Source organism: Haematobia irritans, chromosome 1 (assembly GCF_050003625.1).
Source record: "Haematobia irritans isolate KBUSLIRL chromosome 1, ASM5000362v1, whole genome shotgun sequence".
In the NCBI taxonomy this organism is placed as follows: Eukaryota; Metazoa; Arthropoda; class Insecta; order Diptera; family Muscidae; genus Haematobia; species Haematobia irritans.
Window position 1 is genome coordinate 141,071,539 of NC_134397.1, and position 20,516 is coordinate 141,092,054.

General features: G+C 34.6%; 2 protein-coding genes across 7 annotated transcripts in view; both read right to left on the reverse strand.

Moving 5' to 3' along the window:
- Positions 1 to 20,516, reverse strand: part of cpx (synaptic transmission protein complexin) — a 1,078,564-nt gene that overhangs the window by 760,871 nt on the left and 297,177 nt on the right. The window lies entirely within an intron of this gene.
- Positions 6,207 to 11,408, reverse strand: LOC142232089 (uncharacterized). Its single transcript, XM_075302816.1, has one exon. It carries the CDS (start codon positions 11,406 to 11,408, stop codon positions 6,207 to 6,209), a length of 5,202 nt encoding a protein of 1,733 aa, XP_075158931.1.

Consider the following 20,516-nt stretch of genomic DNA (forward strand, 5'->3'; position numbering starts at 1 on the left):
CGAATCTACGAACCAGTGTATGCAAGGCGGGCATGCTAACCATTACACCACGGTGGCTTCCGTGATTTAAATAATCCGACCTGATGCAGTTTGGATTTATGTTTGATTTTTTACTATTTGGTAGATTGGTAGAATTTTTATTGTTTTGGAAGATTTTGCAATTTTGACAAAATTTTCTATAAAAATAAAATTTTGACAAAATGCTCTATAGAATTAGAGATAAAAGAGATAAAATCTTGACAACATTTTCTATAAAAACTTTAACAAAATTTTCTATAAAAATAAAATTTGGACAAAATATTCTATAGAAATAAAATTTTCATAAAATTTTGACAAGAGATAAAATTTTGACAACATTCTTTATAAAAACATTAACGAAATTTTCTATAGAAATCTAATTTTGACAAAATTTTCTATAGAAATACAATTTAAAAAAAAATTATAGAAATAAAATTTTGCAAAAGAATTTTTTAATAGTTTTTTGGTAAAATTTTCTCCAAATTTTGGTATTTTATTTTTGGCCCGAGTGGCAACCGTGAACAAGGCACCAAAGGTGGGGCGACGCTTCATAATGACTATGAACCACATGAAAAATAGCCCCAACTGAGACATAAAAATCCGCCACAAAACAAAAGTAAGGCTCTTTTTATACCCTCCACCATAGGATGGGGGTATATTAACTTTGTCATTCAGTTTGTATCACATCGAAATATTGCTCTAAGACCCCATAAAGTATATATATTCTGGGTAGTGGTGAAATTCTGAGTCGATCTGAGAATGTCCGTCCGTCCGTCCGTCCATCCGTCTGTTGAAATCACGCTAACTTCCGAACGAAACAAGCTATCGACTTGAAACTTGGCACAAGTAGTTGTTATTGATGTAGGTCGGATGGTATTGCAAATGGGCCATATCGGTCCACTTTTACGTATAGCCCCCATATAAACGGACCCCCAAATTTGGCTTGCGATTGCTCTAAAAGAAGCAAATTTCACCCGATCAGGCTGAAATTTGGTACATGGTGTTAGTATATGGTTTCTAACAACCATGCAAAAATTGGTTCATATCGGTCCACTTTTACGTATAGCCCCCATATAAACGGACCTCCAAATTTGGCTTGCGATTGCTCTAAGAGAAGCAAATTTCATCCGATCCGGCTGAAATTTGGTACATGGTGTAAGTATATGGTCTCTAAGGACCATGCCAAAATTGGTCTATATCAGTCCACTTTTACGTAAAGCCCCCATATAAACGGACCCCCAAATTTGGCTTGCGATTGGTCTAAGAAAAGGAAATTTCATCCGATCCGGTTGAAATTTGGTACGTGCTGTCAGTATATGGTCTCTAACAACCATGCAAAAATTGGTCCATATCGGTCCATAATTATATATAGCCCCCATATAAACCGATTCCCAGATTTGGTTTGCGGATCCTCTAAGAGAAGCAAATTTCATCCGATCCGACTGAAATTTGGTACATGGTATTAGTATATAGTCTTTAGGAACCGTTCAAAAATTGGTCCATATCAGTCCATAATTATATATAGCCCCTATATAAACCGATCCCCAGATTTGAACTTCGGAGTCACTTGGACGAGCAAAATTCATCCGATCCGGTTTAAATTTGCAACGTGGTGTTAATATATGGCCGCTAATAACCATGCCACAATTGGTCCATATCGGTCTATAGTTATATATAACCGATCCCCAATCACACAAAAATTGGTCCATATCGGTTCATAATCATGCTTGCCACTCGAGCAAAAATAATCTAGCAAAATTTGTAGAAATTTTATTCCTATAGAAAATTTTGTCAAATATTATTTCTATAGAAAATTTTGGCAAAATTTTATTTCTGTAGAAAATATTGTCAAAATTTTAATTCTATAGAGAATGTTGTGAAAATTTTAAATCTTTTGAAAATTTAGTAAAAATTTTATTTCTATAGAAAATTTTGTCAAAATGTTATGTGTATAGAAAATTTTGTTAAAATCATATTTCTATAGAAAATTTTGTCCAAATTTTACTTCTATAGAAAATGTTGTCAAATTTTTTTTGTCAAAATTTTATTTCTATAGAAAATTTTGTCAAACTTAATTATATACGTATTTAATCGGTCATTTTAGGTTTAATATATACCACGTATTGACTTTATTAATTCAGAAAAATTCTTTAAATTAAATGAAATTGTCTTTAAATTTGTTGTCTTTTTGCATCTTGACTACAAAGCAAAAAATCGTTCAAATATAGGACATGTTTTTCAAAACTTTATTTTAAAGAAGTTTTTTACTTCAAACATAGCATAATTTCTACTGGAAGTCGAGTCCTAATTTGGAAAATAAAGTTGACGTTAACTCGTTTTTAAAAGACTTTGATAGCATATGAAGAAAAAAGCTGAGAAAGCGAAAAATTAAAATTTGCTTCCTAGAAGCAAGTACACAAAACCTAAATTTGAAAGAGAATTGTGTCTTAAAAGTATCCTTACTTGTATTCTCCGCTTCTTTGGCTCGGAATCAATACCAAATTTTTTAAAGTAAAGACAAAATCTTTGGAACCGAGTATGCTTTTTTTTCAGTGAAGGGTGTACAACTGCCGTCATTGCCTAATCACAGAAAGCGAAAATAAGCCCCACTTGACAACGACACAGAATCAGCGGTTTGAAAATAGACCCAGGAAAATAAGCCCGAAAACCCAAGTGAAAATGGGCCACAAATGTGGGGCGACGCTTCATAATGAATATGTGGTCCATGAATATGAATCCCAACAAAATGTAACTGAAGTATGACAATCCACCCCAAAATAAAATTAGGGCTCATTTTCTCTTGTGATTTAAAAGGCCATGTGAAAATTAATCCTAACTGATGGAAATATATGAAGTTTTAAGAAGTTATTGAGTACTACTCTCTTTGGAATGGCTTTAGCCCAATTTGGACTCCGTCCTTAGGAGGAAATCTTAAGTAAAAGTGTTTATAGTTGTCACTATTATCAAATGTTAGAATGCAATAATAGGCCACAAAAAGGAAATTTTGTTTGTTTGAAATATTTGAACTGTTGGGGATTATTTTAAAACGGGTCCCAAAAATACAATTACGTTACTTCAAAAAAAAAAAAAAAAAAAAAAAACCTTTGTTTTTATTTTCAATTTTGTAGGATCCTATTTTTTAAGTTTTGGGGCCAATTTTCATGGCGCTCATATTCATAATCGAATGTCAAAAAAGACATTGGGGTCTATTTATACCATTCACCACTACTGTGGTGAGAAGGAGCGGTTTTAGGTCCATCTTTTAGTATACCGATCGTTTCAGAATTTAATTCTGAGTGGATTTAGCGATGTCCGTCTGTCTGTCTGTTCATGTATTTTTATTTTCAAAGTACAGCTCGCTTATGTCCGATCGTCCTGAAATTTGATGCAGGGTCTATATTCGGCTCAGAGACGATCCCTATTGATTTTGGAAAAAATCTGTTAAGATTTAGATATAACTCCCATATATAGCTTTCGCCTGATTTATACTCCTATGCCCCGCCCCCATAAGCCAAAGTTTTACCCTGAGTTACCCAAACTTTTGTAGAGGGAGTAGCAATGACCAACGTAGGTCAACATTTCACTCCGATTCACTTAAAATTGTGTACAAGGAATGAAATTAACATTTTTACTATGCATGCCAAATTCACTTGAAATCGGTTCCGATTTAGATATAGCTGCCATATATATCTTTCGTCCGATACGCACATGGCTCAGACGTTAAAATTTCACTTCGATTTACTTGAAGTTTTGCACAGAGAGTAGGACGAACATTTTTTTTTATATCCACCACCATAGAATGGTGATGGGGGTATAATAAGTTTGTCATTCCGTTTGTAACACATCGAAATAGCGATTTCCGACTATATAAAGTATATATATTCTTGATCAGGGAGAAATTCTAAGACGATATAAGCATGTCCGTTTGTCTGTTGTTGTAATCATGCCACAGTCTTGTCTGCAGGCAGGTCAAATTCGAAGATGGTCTATATCGGTCCATATAATCCGCCCTCTCGATTTGGGGTCTTGTGTTTCTAGAATCCACAGTTTTTATCCAATTTACCTGGAATTGGAAATCTAGAGGTATTTTAGAACCATAAAGAAGTCGGTTAAAAATGGTGAGCATTGGTCCATGATTTGGTATAGCCCCATATAGACCGATCTTTCGATTTTACTTCTTGGACTTATGGAAACCGTAGTTTTTATCAAATTTGCCTGAAATTGGAAATCTAAAGTTGTTTTCGGACCATAAGAGGTGTGCCAAAAAAAAAATAAGAGGTGTGAGTATCGGTCCATATTTTGGTATAGCCCCATATAGACCGATCTACCGGTTTTATTTCTTGGGCTTCTAGAATCCGCAATTTTTATCCAATTTACCTGAAATTGGAAAACTAGAAAAATTTTAGAACCATAAAGAGGTGTGACGAAAACTGTGAGTATCGGCCCATGTTTCAGTATAGCCTCCATAAGAACAATCTCCTGATTTAACTTCTTGGGTTTCTAGAAACCGTAGTTTTTATCCGATTTGCCTGAAATTGTAAATATTCTGGTATTTTAGGCTCACAAAAACGGGTATCGGATTTAGTTTTTATTGGTCTATTTTGTAAGGCCTCCATATAGACCGATTTCACTTCTTGGTGGTATAGAAGGCGCACTGATCATGAAGTATGCTGGAAACTCAATGTAAAATATCCAGATTTTACTTCTCGGGTGAATTTCAAATCAAGACGTTATTTTATAATTTTCTTGCATACTTACAAGAGATCCCAGCAAAAAAAAGCGTCGCCAAAAATGTAATGAAAATGTTCTTTTTGGATCCGGAAGTGGTGCAAAATTGATGCAGAAGCGATGTGTTTAACATGGTCTTGTCATAGGACGGAAGTCCTCCATTTCAACAGCCGTTGAACTGAATTTGTATCACTTTTTTAGATGTTAGGTTAGGTGGTAGCCCGATGTATCAGGCTCACTTAGACTATTCAGTCCATTGTGATACCACATTGGTGAACTTGTCTCTTATCACTGAGTGCTGCCCGATTCCATGTTAAGCTCAATGACAAGGGACCTCCTTTTTATAGCCGAGTCCGAACGGCGTTCCACATTGCAGCGAAACCACTTAGAGAAGTTTTGAAACCCTCAGAAACCTAGCAAAAAAAAAAATGAAAGTTCTTCCAAAGGCACAACTTTAAAAGCACTTCCAGAAGATGCACACCCATTGATGTCCTTTATTTTAACTACCCAGGAAGTTCTTTTAATTAAATTTTTTATAACTTGGTTTTTTCATACTTTTAATGGGTAATTTTAACTTTTTATACCCTCCATCATAGGATGGGGGTATATTAACTTTGTCATTCCGTTTGTAACACATCGAAATATTGCTCTAAGACCCCATAAAGTATATATATTCTGGGTCGCGGTAAAATTCTGAGTCGATCTAAGCATGTCCGTCCGTCCGTCTGTTGAAATCACGCTAACTTCCGAACGAAACAAGCTATCGACTTGAAACTTGGCACAAGTAGTTGTTATCGATGTAGGTCGGATGGTATTGAAAATGGGCCATATCGGTCCACTTTTACGTATAGCCCCCATATAAAGGGACCCTCAGATTTGGCTTGTGGAGCTTCTAACAGAAGCATATTTCATCCGATCCGGCTGAAATTTGGTATATGGTGTTGGTATATGGTCTCTAACAACCATGCAAAAATTAGTCCACATCGGTCCATAATTATATATAGCCCCCATATAAAAAGAGAAGAAAATTTCATCCGATCCGGCTGAAATTTGGTACATGGTGTTGGTATATGGTCTTTAACAACCATGGACAAATTGGTCCATATCGGTCCTTAATTATATTGATGAATATTGCAAATAAAAACACATTTAAAATGATTTATTTTTTGCTCATTATTCATGCTTTATTCCGAGTGGACTGTATTGATTTAATATCCTAATGATACTGATTTTAAACATATACAAAAAGAGTTGAGATGCCATTACACATATAAAATCCAATTGAGTGAGCATATAAAATTCAATGAGAGTAAATATAAAGCTCAAATGAGAATAGAACATAGAGAGATCAAATGAGAGTTAAAATATGAAGAGAATTCAAGTAAAATAAAAATTTCATCAACAGTGTTGCATTTATGGGAATGGTTCCTCAACATCCCGGGCGGCCCTGAAACAGCGTTTCAGAATATGGGAAGCTTGACTATCTTAACGATTGGTCTGGTCATCGTTCCATGAGAAGTTGTTACTTGCACCGCTCTTGTAAGGCCATCTTTTCCGGGGAATGTATCAGTAACACGACCCGTAATCCACATAGCAGGGGGTGTGTTGTCCTCTTTCATGAGGACAATGTCATCTATCTTGATATTTGGTTGGACATCTCTCCACTTTGGGCGTTGCTGAAGTGAGGTTAAATACTCTCGACTCCATCTTCGCCAGAAGCCTTGGTACATACACTGCACCTGTTGCCAATAGTCAAGCCGATTCGTTGGTAGTTCAATCAAATTACCCTCAGGTACCATGGTAGTCGGCCTGCCTATTAAGAAATGAGAAGGAGATAAATAGTTAGTATCGGTGTCTGAGGCGAACCCCAGTGGTCGTGAATTGATGACTGCCTCCACCTGAGCTAGGAGGGTGTGCATTTGTTCGAACGTCAATATAGCTGTACCAATAACTCGTCGGATGTGGAGCTTGACCGAGCGTACTCCCGACTCCCATATTCCACCCCAGTGTGGTGAATAAGGGGGAATGAAAATCCAGTTTATGCCTTCCTTTGCTAAGGTTTCAGTTACTATCTGGTTGTGGTCATCCGCTTGAAGTTGTCTAAACATGTCATTTAGTTTCCGCTTTGCGCCGACAAAATTCTTTCCGTTGTCGCTATAAATGTTGCTGCATTTGCCTCGGCGCGAAATAAATCGGCGTAGGGCGGCCAAGAAACCTTCAGTACTAAGGTCGGTCACCAATTCCAAGTGGATAGCCGTTGTCACCATGCACACGAAGAGGCATATATATCCTTTTGATGTCTTAGAATTTCTTCCACTATGTATTCGTAGTGTGATGGGACCCGCATAATCACATCCTGTATTTTGAAACGGAAAAGCTTGTCTGACACGCACTTTTGGTAAATCAGCCATACGTTGTTGTGTAATATGTCTAGCGTGCCTGAAACATTTCAAACATTTATGCGTAAGTTGCCGAATTAAATTTCTTGCTCCCATAATCCAATAAGTTTGGCGAACTATCACAAATAGCGTTGAAACTCCAGGATGTAAATTTTTTATGTGCTCCTCTTTAAGTATCAGAATTGTAACTTCATGCTTCTTCGGAAGAATTATTGGGTGTTGAATCTCAGATAAAAGTTCTGAATTTGAAATGCGTCCACCAACTCGCAACAGTCCGTTCTCATCGATGTATGGCGAGAGTTTAACCAGTTCAGAGCTTTTACTAATTTCCCTTCCATTATGCAAACATGTAATTTCCGCGGAAAAACTTCTCTGCGCCATTCTAAGACATATAATTCTTCCTTCCTGGATCTCTTCAGATGTTAGAAATTCTGCAGGATTTCTAATCTTATGTACACGCAGGTTAATAAATCGCTTCACATATGCCGCTATTCGTATAAGTTTATACCAGTGTGAAATATTCTTTGCAATTGTTTCCAGGGGATGAGTTGCTTTTATAGTAGTGAGATTTACTACATTCTCCACAGTGGCTTTCATCTCTGCTAGTACGTCCGCGTTATCAAATGAAGCTTGTAATTTCTCCATATACATGTCTTGTTGTCTGTTCCTCAAAAATGATGGACCATTCCACCACAGATCCATATCGAAAAGTTGATCAACCATTAAACCTCGAGACGCAACATCTGCCGGATTTTCCTTGGTGTTGACGTGTTTCCATATATTTCTTGGCAGTGTCTCTAAAATTTCAGCAGTGCGATTTCCTACGAACGTCTTCAATTTGGTTGGCTGAGTGGATAGCCATGATAGGACCACAGTAGAATCACACCATGCATGTATTGTTTTCCGCTGATGAGGCAATGATGCAATTATTGTTGACATTAAACGTGTTAAAAGCAGCGCACCGCATAATTCCAATCTCGGTAGCGAGACTTGCTTCAATGGTGCCACACGAGTTTTTGATGCGACTAATGATACGTGAATATTTCCATCTTGGTCCTCCATCCTGCAATATACCACTGCTGCATACGCTTTGATGGAGGCGTCACTAAATCCATGTAGTTCAATGATGGCGGTTGAGTTTGGTACATATCGGGGTAATTTCAAATTTGTAAGATTCCGTAAATCGTCTCTATATCTAAGCCAAGTGTTTGCCAAGTTTGTCGGTAGAGGTTGATCCCACTCCAAATTAAGTAGCCACAGTTCCTGAAATAAAATCTTGAATTTCACCACAATTGGGGAAATTAAGCCCAAGGGGTCAAATATTCTAGCGACGTCGGATATGACCTTCCTCTTCGTTGCACATCGAGAATTGTCCAGATTTACTTTATATCCAATGCTATCTTCGCTCGAACACCAATAAATTCCGAGCACTTTTGTTGAGCTGTCTTGACCTGGGATTAGAAAATGTTCCTCGTTCCTTGCTTGTGGGCGAATTTCCTCGCAATTAGACACCCATTTACTGAGCTCAAGTCCGGCACGTGAAAGTAAATCAATTAGTTCCTTACGATTTGCCATAAGTTCGTCCCGCGTTGGGGCTCCAGTTATCACATCGTCAACATAGAAATCTTCAAGTAGGATTCTTGATGCGTTGGGATGAGATTCTCTGTAATCCATGGCCAATTGTTCCAAAACTCGGACCGATAAATACGGCGCAGGAGCCGTCCCATACGTAACGGTACATAGCTGATAGTGTTTCAGTTCTTCACTGGGATCCTCTCTCCACAAAATTCGCTGAAAATCTCGATGTTTCTCCGCCACCCATATCTGGCGAAACATCTTGATAATATCCGCCGAGAAAACGAATTTTTGAAGCCTAAACCGGAAGCATACAGCAAATAAATTACGTTGGATCGAGGGCCCAATGTGGAGGCTGTCATTCAGGGAATTATTGTCCAAATCCTGAAATGATCCGTCAAATACTACACGTAATTTAGGCCCAATAATCGGGTGATGTGGTAAGTAAAATAGACGACCATCCTCCACGTCTACTTCCTGTGGTGAGAGTTCACGCATATGTCCTAAATTATAATATTCCTTCATAAATTCTGTGTATTTTCGCCGCAATTCCGGGTCTCTGAGTAATCTTCGTTCGGTGGCGTTAAACCTCTTGAGCGCACCTTGAAATGTATCGTTGAATGTAATATCCTTATCCTTGAAAGGTAATTCGACAATATAACGCCCATCAGTATGTCTAGCATGTGTTTTTTGAAAGTGGTGTTCCACCAAAGCAAATTCGCTATCCTGCTTCTTAAAATCGCCGGTTTCCTCAATTTCCCAAAAAGATTTTATGGACCTGTCTATATCTACCAATGACATTAATGCCGAAGACGATCTACCTCGTTGATTTGAGGTATCCAATGAAGTTACCACCCATCCAAAGACTGTTGAAACTGCTATAGTCTTACCATCATCATTCAGAACCTTCTCTTGTGTCAATATATCCCAAATGTAGTCTGCTCCAAGTAGAATGTCTATAGGATTTGACCGATAAAATGCCGGGTCAGCCAGTTGAAGTTTATCCAAATGTTTATGATCATAATTTGTAATGGTATTTCTAGGTAATGATGATGTTATACGACTTAGAATATGAACTTGAGCATTAATAACATGAGATGAATTCCTTGACCTAATATGAAGCTTGCTATGACCATGAGTTGATTCAGCCTTTACCGATGAAATTCCGGAAAGTGAGATTCTTGAGCTATTTCTTGGTAATCCTAAACGTTTAATACAATCCTCAGATATATATGATAATTCCGACCCAGTATCAAGTAATAAACGACATGTTATTAAATCTCCCTTGCAATTTCGGACAAAAACTAACGCTGTAGGTAGGATAAATATAAGATTTTTCTTGATAGACGATGTCCTAGCCGTTTGAGATATGATTGTATTCAGTGAAATTTGATGGGTATCCTCCGAGTCTGCATTCATGTCTTCTGAAGTTGATTCTTCAGAAGAAACCGCAATATGAGCCCGCTGAGATGAGGCTTCTTGACCATAGTGCAGTAATGTATGGTGATTCCGCTGGCAGGTACGGCACTTTTGTTGTGATTTACAATTGTAGGCACTATGCCCCTTACGAAGGCAATTAAAACAAAGAATATTATCCTTAACTAACTTACGACGTTGCTCGACTGATAATGCAAGAAAATGTGAGCATTTGTGCGTTTGGTGGGCATCTGAGCCGCAATCATTACAATTCTGTTGAACATTTGTGGAAACCAATGAAGAAGATGAGATTCGTTTGTGTACCGTAGATTTAGGTGTAATATTTTTATCAAGTTCCAATTCTTCACAGCATCTATCCAAAAATTTCAAAAAATTATCTACAGTTGGCTTCGATTCATTACGGGAATGTTCAGTCCATTTGCGACGGGATTCTGAGTCAATCTTGTTCTGTAGTATATATATTAGCCAGTGATCACGCTCTCTATAATCTATGGCGTCCAAACCTCTTAAAACTTCATTTGCCGTATCAGAAATCTGCCGCAACTTAAATACATTTCCCTCTTTCATGGGAGAAAGAGCCATAAATGTTTCTATATATGAATTTACGATATGGCGAGGCCTATCAAAACGCTCCTTAAGACGATCCCATGCCGTTGTGTAAGATGCGTCCGAAATCTGAATGTGCTTAACAAGATTTGCCGCGTCGTCTTTGAGTAAAGATTTCAAATAATGAAATTTCTGTACATTCGAAAGATTTGGTTTGGAGTCTATTGCGCTAACAAATAAGTCTTTAAATGCTGGCCATTCTTTATAATTTCCCGTAAATGGTTCTATTCTTAACTTTGGTAACTCCCCGTCCATGTTACGAGTAGTCACAGGTGTGTCCAGCCGTTGTAGTAAATTTGAATGTTGTTCCATGAGACGTGAAAACATTTCATTCTGTGGTTCTGGTGTTGATTGACGAGGTCCAAGTGATCTTAACATTCGATTAAGCATAGCACGACTATGTAGATATTTTTCCTCGTAATCCAAAATATCACGCTCAGGATCAACGAAACCTTCTTCTCCCTCAAACGCATATAACTCGCCTACCAATCTCATTAATTCATTCCAAGCTATTTCCAACCGGGCCAGGCGAGACTCAATCTGCTCAGAAAATATCTCTTCAGGGGGATTTTCTACAAATGTACATGCCCGTGTAATCGCACCCTTTTCTAATCGACATTTAGATAATATGGCCTTCATTGTCATTGTCATCTTAAAACGTAACAAATATTCAAATGCGTACTTACTTTGCGATGAATTTTGTTGTCTAGTGTATTTAAACAAAAACCTTGTTGCTTTGTGTTATGTATATTTTTCTCAAAGTCTATAATCCTTGTTGTCTTGTGTATGTAGATATACAAACCAAACTATTTTTTCTTGTTTTTTCTTTTTATCGATTGTTGTTTGTGTCTATGTGTTTTATCAGGTATCCACCGCCAATTATAACAACCGAAAAAAAGACCCTTAACATCGAAGTATATAAACAAACCGAGCTCTCACATAGAAACATTGAGAATAAAACAAAAACAAAACACCAGTAAAATTTATTCTCTCTACTCGAATGTATTTTTCTTAATACAGAGCTCACAACCCGAATGTAAATAAACCGAGCTTTCTCTCACTGCCCAATTGTGTACTCGCACAACTATAGATCTGCCGCAGAGTAATATGTACAAGCGCAGCAATGTATTCTCTTTTTTATACTCTCAATAGCTTGTCGCAAAGCTTTACCATTCAAGAATTTCACAACGACGGTTAAAATTCAAAATTGTGCTTTTCGCCGTAAAGCAAATTTGAAGCTCTTTGTACACATTCACACTTGCGATAGTATTTGTGTTGATTTATTTTCCTCATAAGGAGTATACCGAACCGACCTCAGTTGTGTGCGTCGTTTTCTTTTTCATATACTTCTTAAACTTCGTTGTTTATGTTGTAGCCACACCGAATGAATTTCATTACAACACAATTGTTTTTGTTTTCTAAAACTATGTGGCGTTTCTTTGCCAATATTTATATATATAATTTTGAGTCGCTCACTGCGCGACTGCGTTCATAATATTTTCTACCACTTCACCAATTGTGCATGTTTGTATGCTTAGCCGCTTGCTCATGCGTACGTATGTATGAATGTTTGCTTTCCTTACTATTTTATGTTTTGTATGTATGTTTGGTTACAAATGTGTGCTTTACTTTGTATGTTTACCATTGTGTGTATGCTTGTATAAAATACCATTGATATTTTTATTTTTTCTTTACAAACACACGTACTTCATTAACCACACGAATTGTGTTCTTCACTATTATTTGTATGTCTTGCACTGTATGTATGTTTACGAATATTTAAATGCTTTTAATGTATACTCCACGAAATAAAACAAATGCGTATTGCGTTTAGATGAACGCCCGAAAGTAGTAATTTGATTATTCCTGGAACCCGAAAGAGTCTGATAAGCCGTGTCCAATGGAGCTATGTTTGTCCAGAGGAGCTTCTAAAACCGAATTGTTCTGCTATGATTCACTAATACATTAATGTGTAACCAAACTCCACTTAATTTGTAACCAAATCCACTTATTCCATTATCTGGCGAGAAGGACCAACAAATGATGAATATTGCAAATAAAAACACATTTAAAATGATTTATTTTTTGCTCATTATTCATGCTTTATTCCGAGTGGACTGTATTGATTTAATATCCTAATGATACTGATTTTAAACATATACAAAAAGAGTTGAGATGCCATTACACATATAAAATCCAATTGAGTGAGCATATAAAATTCAATGAGAGTAAATATAAAGCTCAAATGAGAATAGAACATAGAGAGATCAAATGAGAGTTAAAATATGAAGAGAATTCAAGTAAAATAAAAATTTCATCAACAGTGTTGCATTTATGGGAATGGTTCCTCAACAATATATAGCCCTCATATAAACTGATCCCCAGATTTGGCTTGTGGAGCCTCTAAGAGAAGCATATTTCATACGATACAGCTGAAATTTGGTACATGGTATTGGTATATGGTTTCTAACAATCATGCAAAAATTGGTCCACATCGGTCCATAATTATATATAGCCCCCATAAAACCAATCCCCAGATTTGGCTTGCGGAGCCTCAAAGAGAAGTAAATTTCATCCGATCCGGCTGAAATTTGGTACATGATGTTGGTATATGGTCTCTAACAACCGTGCAAAAATTGGTCCACATCGGTCCATATTTATATATAGACCCCATATAAACCGATCTCCAGATTTGGCTTGCGAAGCCTCAAAGAGGAGCAAATTGCATCCTATCCGGCTGAAATTTGGTACATGGTATTGGAATATGGTCTCTAACAACCGTGCAAGAATTGGTCCACATCGGCCCATAATTATATATGGCGCCCATATAAACCGATCCCCAGATTTGGCTTGCGAAGTCTCCAAGAGAAGCAAATTTCATCCAATCCGGTTGTAATTTGGAACATGGTGTTAGTATATGATCTTTAACAACCGTGCCAGAATTGGTCCATATCGGTCCATAATTATATATAGCCCCCATATAAAACATTCTCCAGACTTGACCTCCGGAGCCTCTTGTAGGAGCAAAATTCATCCGATCCGGTTCAAATTAGGCACGTGGTGTTAGTATATGGTCGCTAACAACCATACCAAAATTGGTCCAATCACACAAAAATTTGTTCATATCGGTTCATAATCATGGTTGCCACTAGAGCCAAAAATAATCTACCAAAATTTTATTTCTATAGACAATTTTGTCAAAATTTTATTTCTATAGAAAATTTTGTCAAAATTTTATTTCTAGAGAAATTTTTGTTAAAATTTTATTCGGTTCATAATAAAATTTTCATCATTGTCAAAATTTTATTTCTATAGAAAATTTTATCAAAATTTTATTTCTATAGAAAATTTTGTTCAAATTTTATTCGGTTCATAATCATGGTTGCCACTCGAGCCAAAAATAACCTACCAAGATTTTATTTCTATAGAAAATTTTGTCAAAAGTTTATTTCTATAGAAAACTTTGTGAAAATTTTGTTAAAATTTTATTTCTGTAGAAAATTTTGTCAAAATTTTATGTCTACTTTGTCTAAATGTTTGGGACATCTATGTTAATATGTTAGAATATATTATGTTTGGTGCATGAATATTTCATAAAAATCATATGTGTGAATGCAAACATATATAAATTTACAAATTTCGACTAAACATACATATGTTGCGACAGAGAGAGTAACATATAGAGAAAGAAATAGAGATGAAAACCGGGAGAGTTGACAAAAGATATCAACATAACACAGCGAAAGAATCAAAAAAAAAACAATTTCTGTGAAACCGCTTGTATGTTGTTTCGGAAAACTGTTTTATGATAAGGCCAAAAATTTGATATGCTTAAGTCTAAATATTATTTAATTTTAATAAACAGAATAGACATTCGGAACCAAGAGAATAGACATAGATAGCATTTTATGTATGTGTGGACATGTGTTTTGTTTATCATTTTGGCATTAAAGGCACAATTTTTTTTCTTGGTTCGTTAAAAGAAATCAGGGGTCTTCATAAAAATAACGAAAGGGCACTATACTTTTTAGATTTGGGACAGTAAAATGAAATAAGGAGGAAATAGTGAGAAATTACACAGTAAAATGTATAAAAACAAAGTTTAGTTCCTCTTTATTAATAAGTAGTCAACGAGGAGTTGACGGACACCTTCAAATATAAAAGCAGGCATTAAGTTCGAGTTTTGCAATTAAAACAATTTAAAAAGTTTATTTTCTTTAAAATGAATTATTAAAGAAAAATAAAATGCATTTTAGGGCGATGGTGTTAAATGCTAGTAAAAAATTGTCCACGCCTAAATAAATTTATGTTTATATTATAAAATTATTTATGTATGTTTATACTCGACTCCACGTTCTTCTTTTGTTAGAGTTTTTGCATTCCTTCCAAATTTTAAAGTTTTGTACCAAAAACAGTTTTTTGTTACAAAATTGTTATTTCTGCAATAAAAAAAAAATAATAATATTTTATCCAAAAATCAGTCAATTTCGTTTATATCAAGCACTGTTACTGACTATAAATCTTTAATAACCAACATTTCGAAGTTTCATTATAAAAATTTACACATTTATATTTAATAAATATAAATGTATTAAAAAAAAAGTGTTCGGTCCGAGCAAGGATTGAACCCACGACCCTTTGCATGCAAGGCAGACATGCTAACCACTGCTCCACGTGGCAAACAAATGTATGTTTCTGTTAAATAATGTTATGTTTACATGGGCTCGTGGGCGCTGCAAACTATGCTATATAAATGTAACTTATAACGATAATTATCTACTGGTGACTATAACAGCTACGTAGCCCAGTGGATAGTGTAATGGCTTACAAACTGTATGGTCCTCGGTTCGATTCTCCGTGAAGGCGAAAGGTAAAATTTAAAAAATTTATAAAAGTGAATAATTCAACATTATTTGTATTACAGAAAAAGGTGCCAAGAACTAAAATATTTCGTGGAAGTGAAAATTACGAGTATGTTAGGGAATGAGCACAATCGTCTTTGGGAAAAATTCTTCCAAGCATATAATATTTTTGGGCTCAAAATGCTTCAAAACATATAATATGTTCACATAAAACAAACATATTAATGTTTCGGCAGTATCCAATAATATATGTGCTTCCTGCAAAATATGTTTGGAACATATGTTAAAGAAGCGATTTTTTTTTGAGAGTGTATCACGTATGGACTTACATACAATTTAGAAGATGGTGTTAGGAGGTTTTAAGATACCTTGCCATCGGCAAGCGTTACCGCAACTTAAGTAATTCGATTGTGGATGGCAGTGTTTAGATGAAGTTTCTACGCAATCCATGATGGAGGGTACATAAGCTTCGGCCTGGCCGAACTTACGGCCGTATATACTTGTTTTGTTTCAAATAGGTTAAAAACAGAGTAAGAATTCATAAAATGGTACAAATCATTAAAATTTTGTCGAAAAATTGTGAATTTTTTGAAAATATTTGAGGTCAAACGTTTCCGACAAAATATCACAGTATTTTGTAATTTACATCCAAAACATTGAATTCGGATCACACCTAAGGAAGTGATGCAAATTCAGTGCAACGGCTGTTGAAATGGAGAACTTCCGTCCTATGACAAGCCCATGTTAAATTCATCGCTTCTGCGTCAATTTTGCACCACTTCCGGTTCCAAAAAGAACATTTTCATTACTTTTTTGGCGACGCTTTTTATGCTGGGAAATGTCACCAGCATTCCTGAGGTGGGATAATCCACCGCTGAAAAACTTTTTGGTAGTCTGTCGAAGAAGGAATCGAACCCACGACCTTGTGTATGCAAGGCGGGTTAAGGTTTTCATTTGAAATATGCGGATTAATGGAGGCTTATCACAATGGACTGAATAGTCTAAGTGAGCCTGAAACTTAATCGGGATGCCACTTTAACCTTGGAGGCTCATTTCCATTGGGCCTATATTCACAATGACGTCTTATAATTAACGTGATAGTTTTGACCCATTTGTGTTCGTGTTCTCGATGTGGAACGATTGGCTTATTTGCTAGGAGTGCATTTGTGAATTTAGCCCCTGGAAATTCGTATACTCCGTATGACTTTTTAATGACAACGAATAGAACCTTGCTTGCTTTATGGTATTTGAACAAAACACAACATTTTCGATATTATTTTGTGTTTTGATTGTTTATTCTTTTTTACAAATTAAACGGAAGCTATTCAATAAATCGGTTAGATAAAATGGGTTTTCAAAGTATGTATAAGTGAGTTATAGAATCAGCATATTTATGTCGATTAACATACATAAGCAAAATGAGACCAAATTGCCTAAAATATTGTCAAAATATCCGATTTCATGGAAATGTATTTATTTTGTCATACAGGGTTTATATACGATTGATATATTATAACCTACTTCAAATAATCCACTCTTGTTGGAGTATTTGAATATTATAACCCAGTGCACAAAAATCCTTTCAATATATGCAAATAAAGATTTTGCGGCAAAGTGGGAACTTTTGTGTTTTTGTCCTAATATTTATGGAATATCAAAATGGGATAATTTGGCCAAATAATTTCCATAAGTATCCACCTATCTATCTAAAATGGTAAATCAGCTTAGTTTCATTGTCATATGATACCATTCGCCATCAATCCATACCACACGCTATCAAGCATTGATTTGTAACATCAAGGACTCTATGTGGCATGACTATGGTTTATGCAAAAATAAATATTTCTGCGGTACTGAATACGCATAGAGGACGCTAAACAATTTGTTTACCATTTATATGAAATATAAACATTTTTATTTGTATTAAATTTAAGTGAATGTAAAAACGAATGTTTATTCAAATAAAAAAATCTTCTTGAATAAATATTCGATAGTAATGCATTTCGTTGTGACTATGAAAATAACAGAGAAAATAGAAATTAAATATTTTAGGTAAAAGCATATTTTTGTTTTTCAATCGAAATAGCCAATTAAAATATCAAAGACTTTTTTATTTTATTCAGGAATTTTCAAATTTAATTTAATAATTGTTTAATAACAGCATTTACCTAAAAATGTTAAAATATAAAAAGAAAATGGCATGAAATATATGTATTAGTTAGATACAGACCCTCATTCCTGCTGAAGACAAGGGTACGCAGGATTAAAACCATGGTGAGGCCGATGGGCCCTACAGCAGGTGCAACATACTTTTTCAACAAGTAATTACAGACTTAAGTTCGGCCGGGCCGTATCTTAAATACCTGCCATCATGAATCAAATAAAATAATTGTTTCCATTAAAAGCTCTTCGTCGGGTTACTTGAAAATATACACAAGCAAAGTTTACCTGCATCTAAAGATTTTTGCCTTCCTTTAAGGATTTCGGTATTGTTTCCGAGCTAAAGATGCGGTTTATTTAAAATAAAGTATTTTTTAGTGACCTTCCTCGCTTTGAATCTAGGATCAATAAAATTAAAATTAGAAAAGAGATCTCATTTAACGAATTTTCATTCTCTTTTCGCAGTATATTAATAAAGCTACTCAAGGCCAAACGAATGCCAGTTTAAAACTCCAAGCTTTAACAGATACTTCAAAGTAAAAAATATTTTTTTTAATTCCAAAAAAACTTTAAAGTAAAGATGTTAAAACCTCAAAATAAGTCTTAACCTATATTTGAAGCGTTTTCAGGACTATTTCTTTCAAACAAACATGTGTTCCTTTACTTTAAGGAAATTTTGCCAAAACAAGAGTAAATAGTAGAGGTGTGCAAGACTACTGGTTCAAGTGGTAAGATTTCCGAAGTTAAATTTTGAATTAGTTTGATTTTAGATTTGTAGGATTTTTTTTCGTTGCATTTCCAGAGGGAATCAGATACTTCAAAGTATAAATGACTTCATTTTAACGATTTATATTTAACGATATATTTTTCTCCAAAATTTTATTTCTATAGAAATTTTTTCCAAATTTGTCTCTATATAAAATTTTGCTAAAATTTTATTTCTATAGGAAATTTTGTCAACATTTTATTTATATAGAATATTTTTTGTAAATTTTATTGCTATAGAATATTTTGTGAAAATTTTATTCCTATAGAACATTTTATTTCTATGAAAATTTTAGAAAAATTTTATTAAAATTTTATTTCTATAGAACATTTTGTCAAAATTGTATTTCTATAGAAAATTTTATCAAAGATTTATTTCTATAGAAATTTTGTAAAAATTTTATTTCTATAGGAAATTTTGTCAAGTTTTTATTTCTATAGAAAATTTTGCCAAAATTTTATTTCTAAAGAACATTTTGTCAAAATATTATTTATTGTTGTTTTTGATCTCAGCTTAAAACCATGCATTGAATAAACTACAAGTGTAGCTTAACCAACAGAGGAAAAGTATGCTTGTCAAATTTATTTGGGCAACGCCCTATAGACTGCAAGATGGTTGGATGTACAGCTGTTTCGGAATTACCACATTTCTCATCAGCATCCTCTAATTGCAGCAAAACCATCAACCAATTATCAGAATAAATTCGGGTAATTCACTCAACCCAAAGTGAACTACACTTGAACCTTCCGAAAAAAGGTTTGATAGTCGGCTACTGTCTAAACAAATTTGCAAACTTTTTTCGGAAGGTTAAGTGAATTATCCGAATTTTTTTGTGATAATTGTTTGAAAGCAATTTTTTTTTCTATAGAAAATTTGTATAAATTTTATTTCTATAGAAAATTTTGTCAAGTTTTTATTCCTATAGAAAATTGTCAGATTTTTTTTCTATAGAAAAATTTGTCAAAATTTTATTTCTATCGAATATTTTGTCAAAATTTTATTTCTATCGAAAATATTGTCAAAATTTTATTTCTATCCAAAATTTTCTCAAAATTTTATTTCTATCGAAAACTTTGTCAAGATTTTATTTCTATCGAAAATTTTGTCAACATTTTATTTCTATCGAAAATTTTGTCAAAATTTTATTCCTATAGAAAATATTTGCAAAATTTTATGTCGTTATTTCTATGTTTCTTTAGAAAAACTTTGCAAAATTTTATGTCTATAGAAAATTTTGTCAAAATTGTTTTTCTATAGAAAATTTTGTCAAAATTTTATTTCTATCGAAAATTTTGTCAAAATTTTATTTCTATAGAAAATTTCGTCAAAGTTTTATTCCTATAAAGGGTGATACGGTCAAAATTTGGTCAATATAAACTTGACGTATTTCTTTCAATTTTATTCCTATAGAAAATATTTGCAAAATTTTATGTCTTTATTTCTATGTTTATTTAGAAAAAGTTTGCAAAATTTTATGTCTATAGAAAATTTTGTCAAAATTGTTTTTCTATAGAAAATTTTGTCAAAATTTTATTTCTGTCGAAAATTTTGTCAAAGTTTTATTTCTATAGAAAATTTTGTCAAAGTTTTATTCCTATAAAGGGTGATACGGTCAAAATTTGGTCAATATAAACTTGACGTATTTCTTTCAATTTTGCATTTAATAAACCTAAATACACCTCATTTTGAAGGTGTGTGTGTGTAGAATGTTGCTCCTATTTTGATTTTGGAATTCACTCTTCAGTTGTCAAAATGCAAGAAGAGCAGCGTATCAAAAATTTGCTCGCGCATCGCGAAAATCCGAGCTACTCGCACGCAAAGCTGGCAAAATCGCTAAAAGTTGCCAAATCAACCGTTACAAATGTAATTAAAGTGTTTGGGGAACATTTGTCGACAGCCAGGAAGTCTGGATCGGGGGGAAATCGAAAACCGGTAGCCGCTGAGACGACAAAGAGAGTTGCCGGT

Bases quoted from the DNA above. Each gene is read 5' to 3' on its own strand.
- LOC142232089 (XM_075302816.1), bottom strand. From the start codon at position 11,408: ATGACAATGAAGGCCATATTATCTAAATGTCGATTAGAAAAGGGTGCG.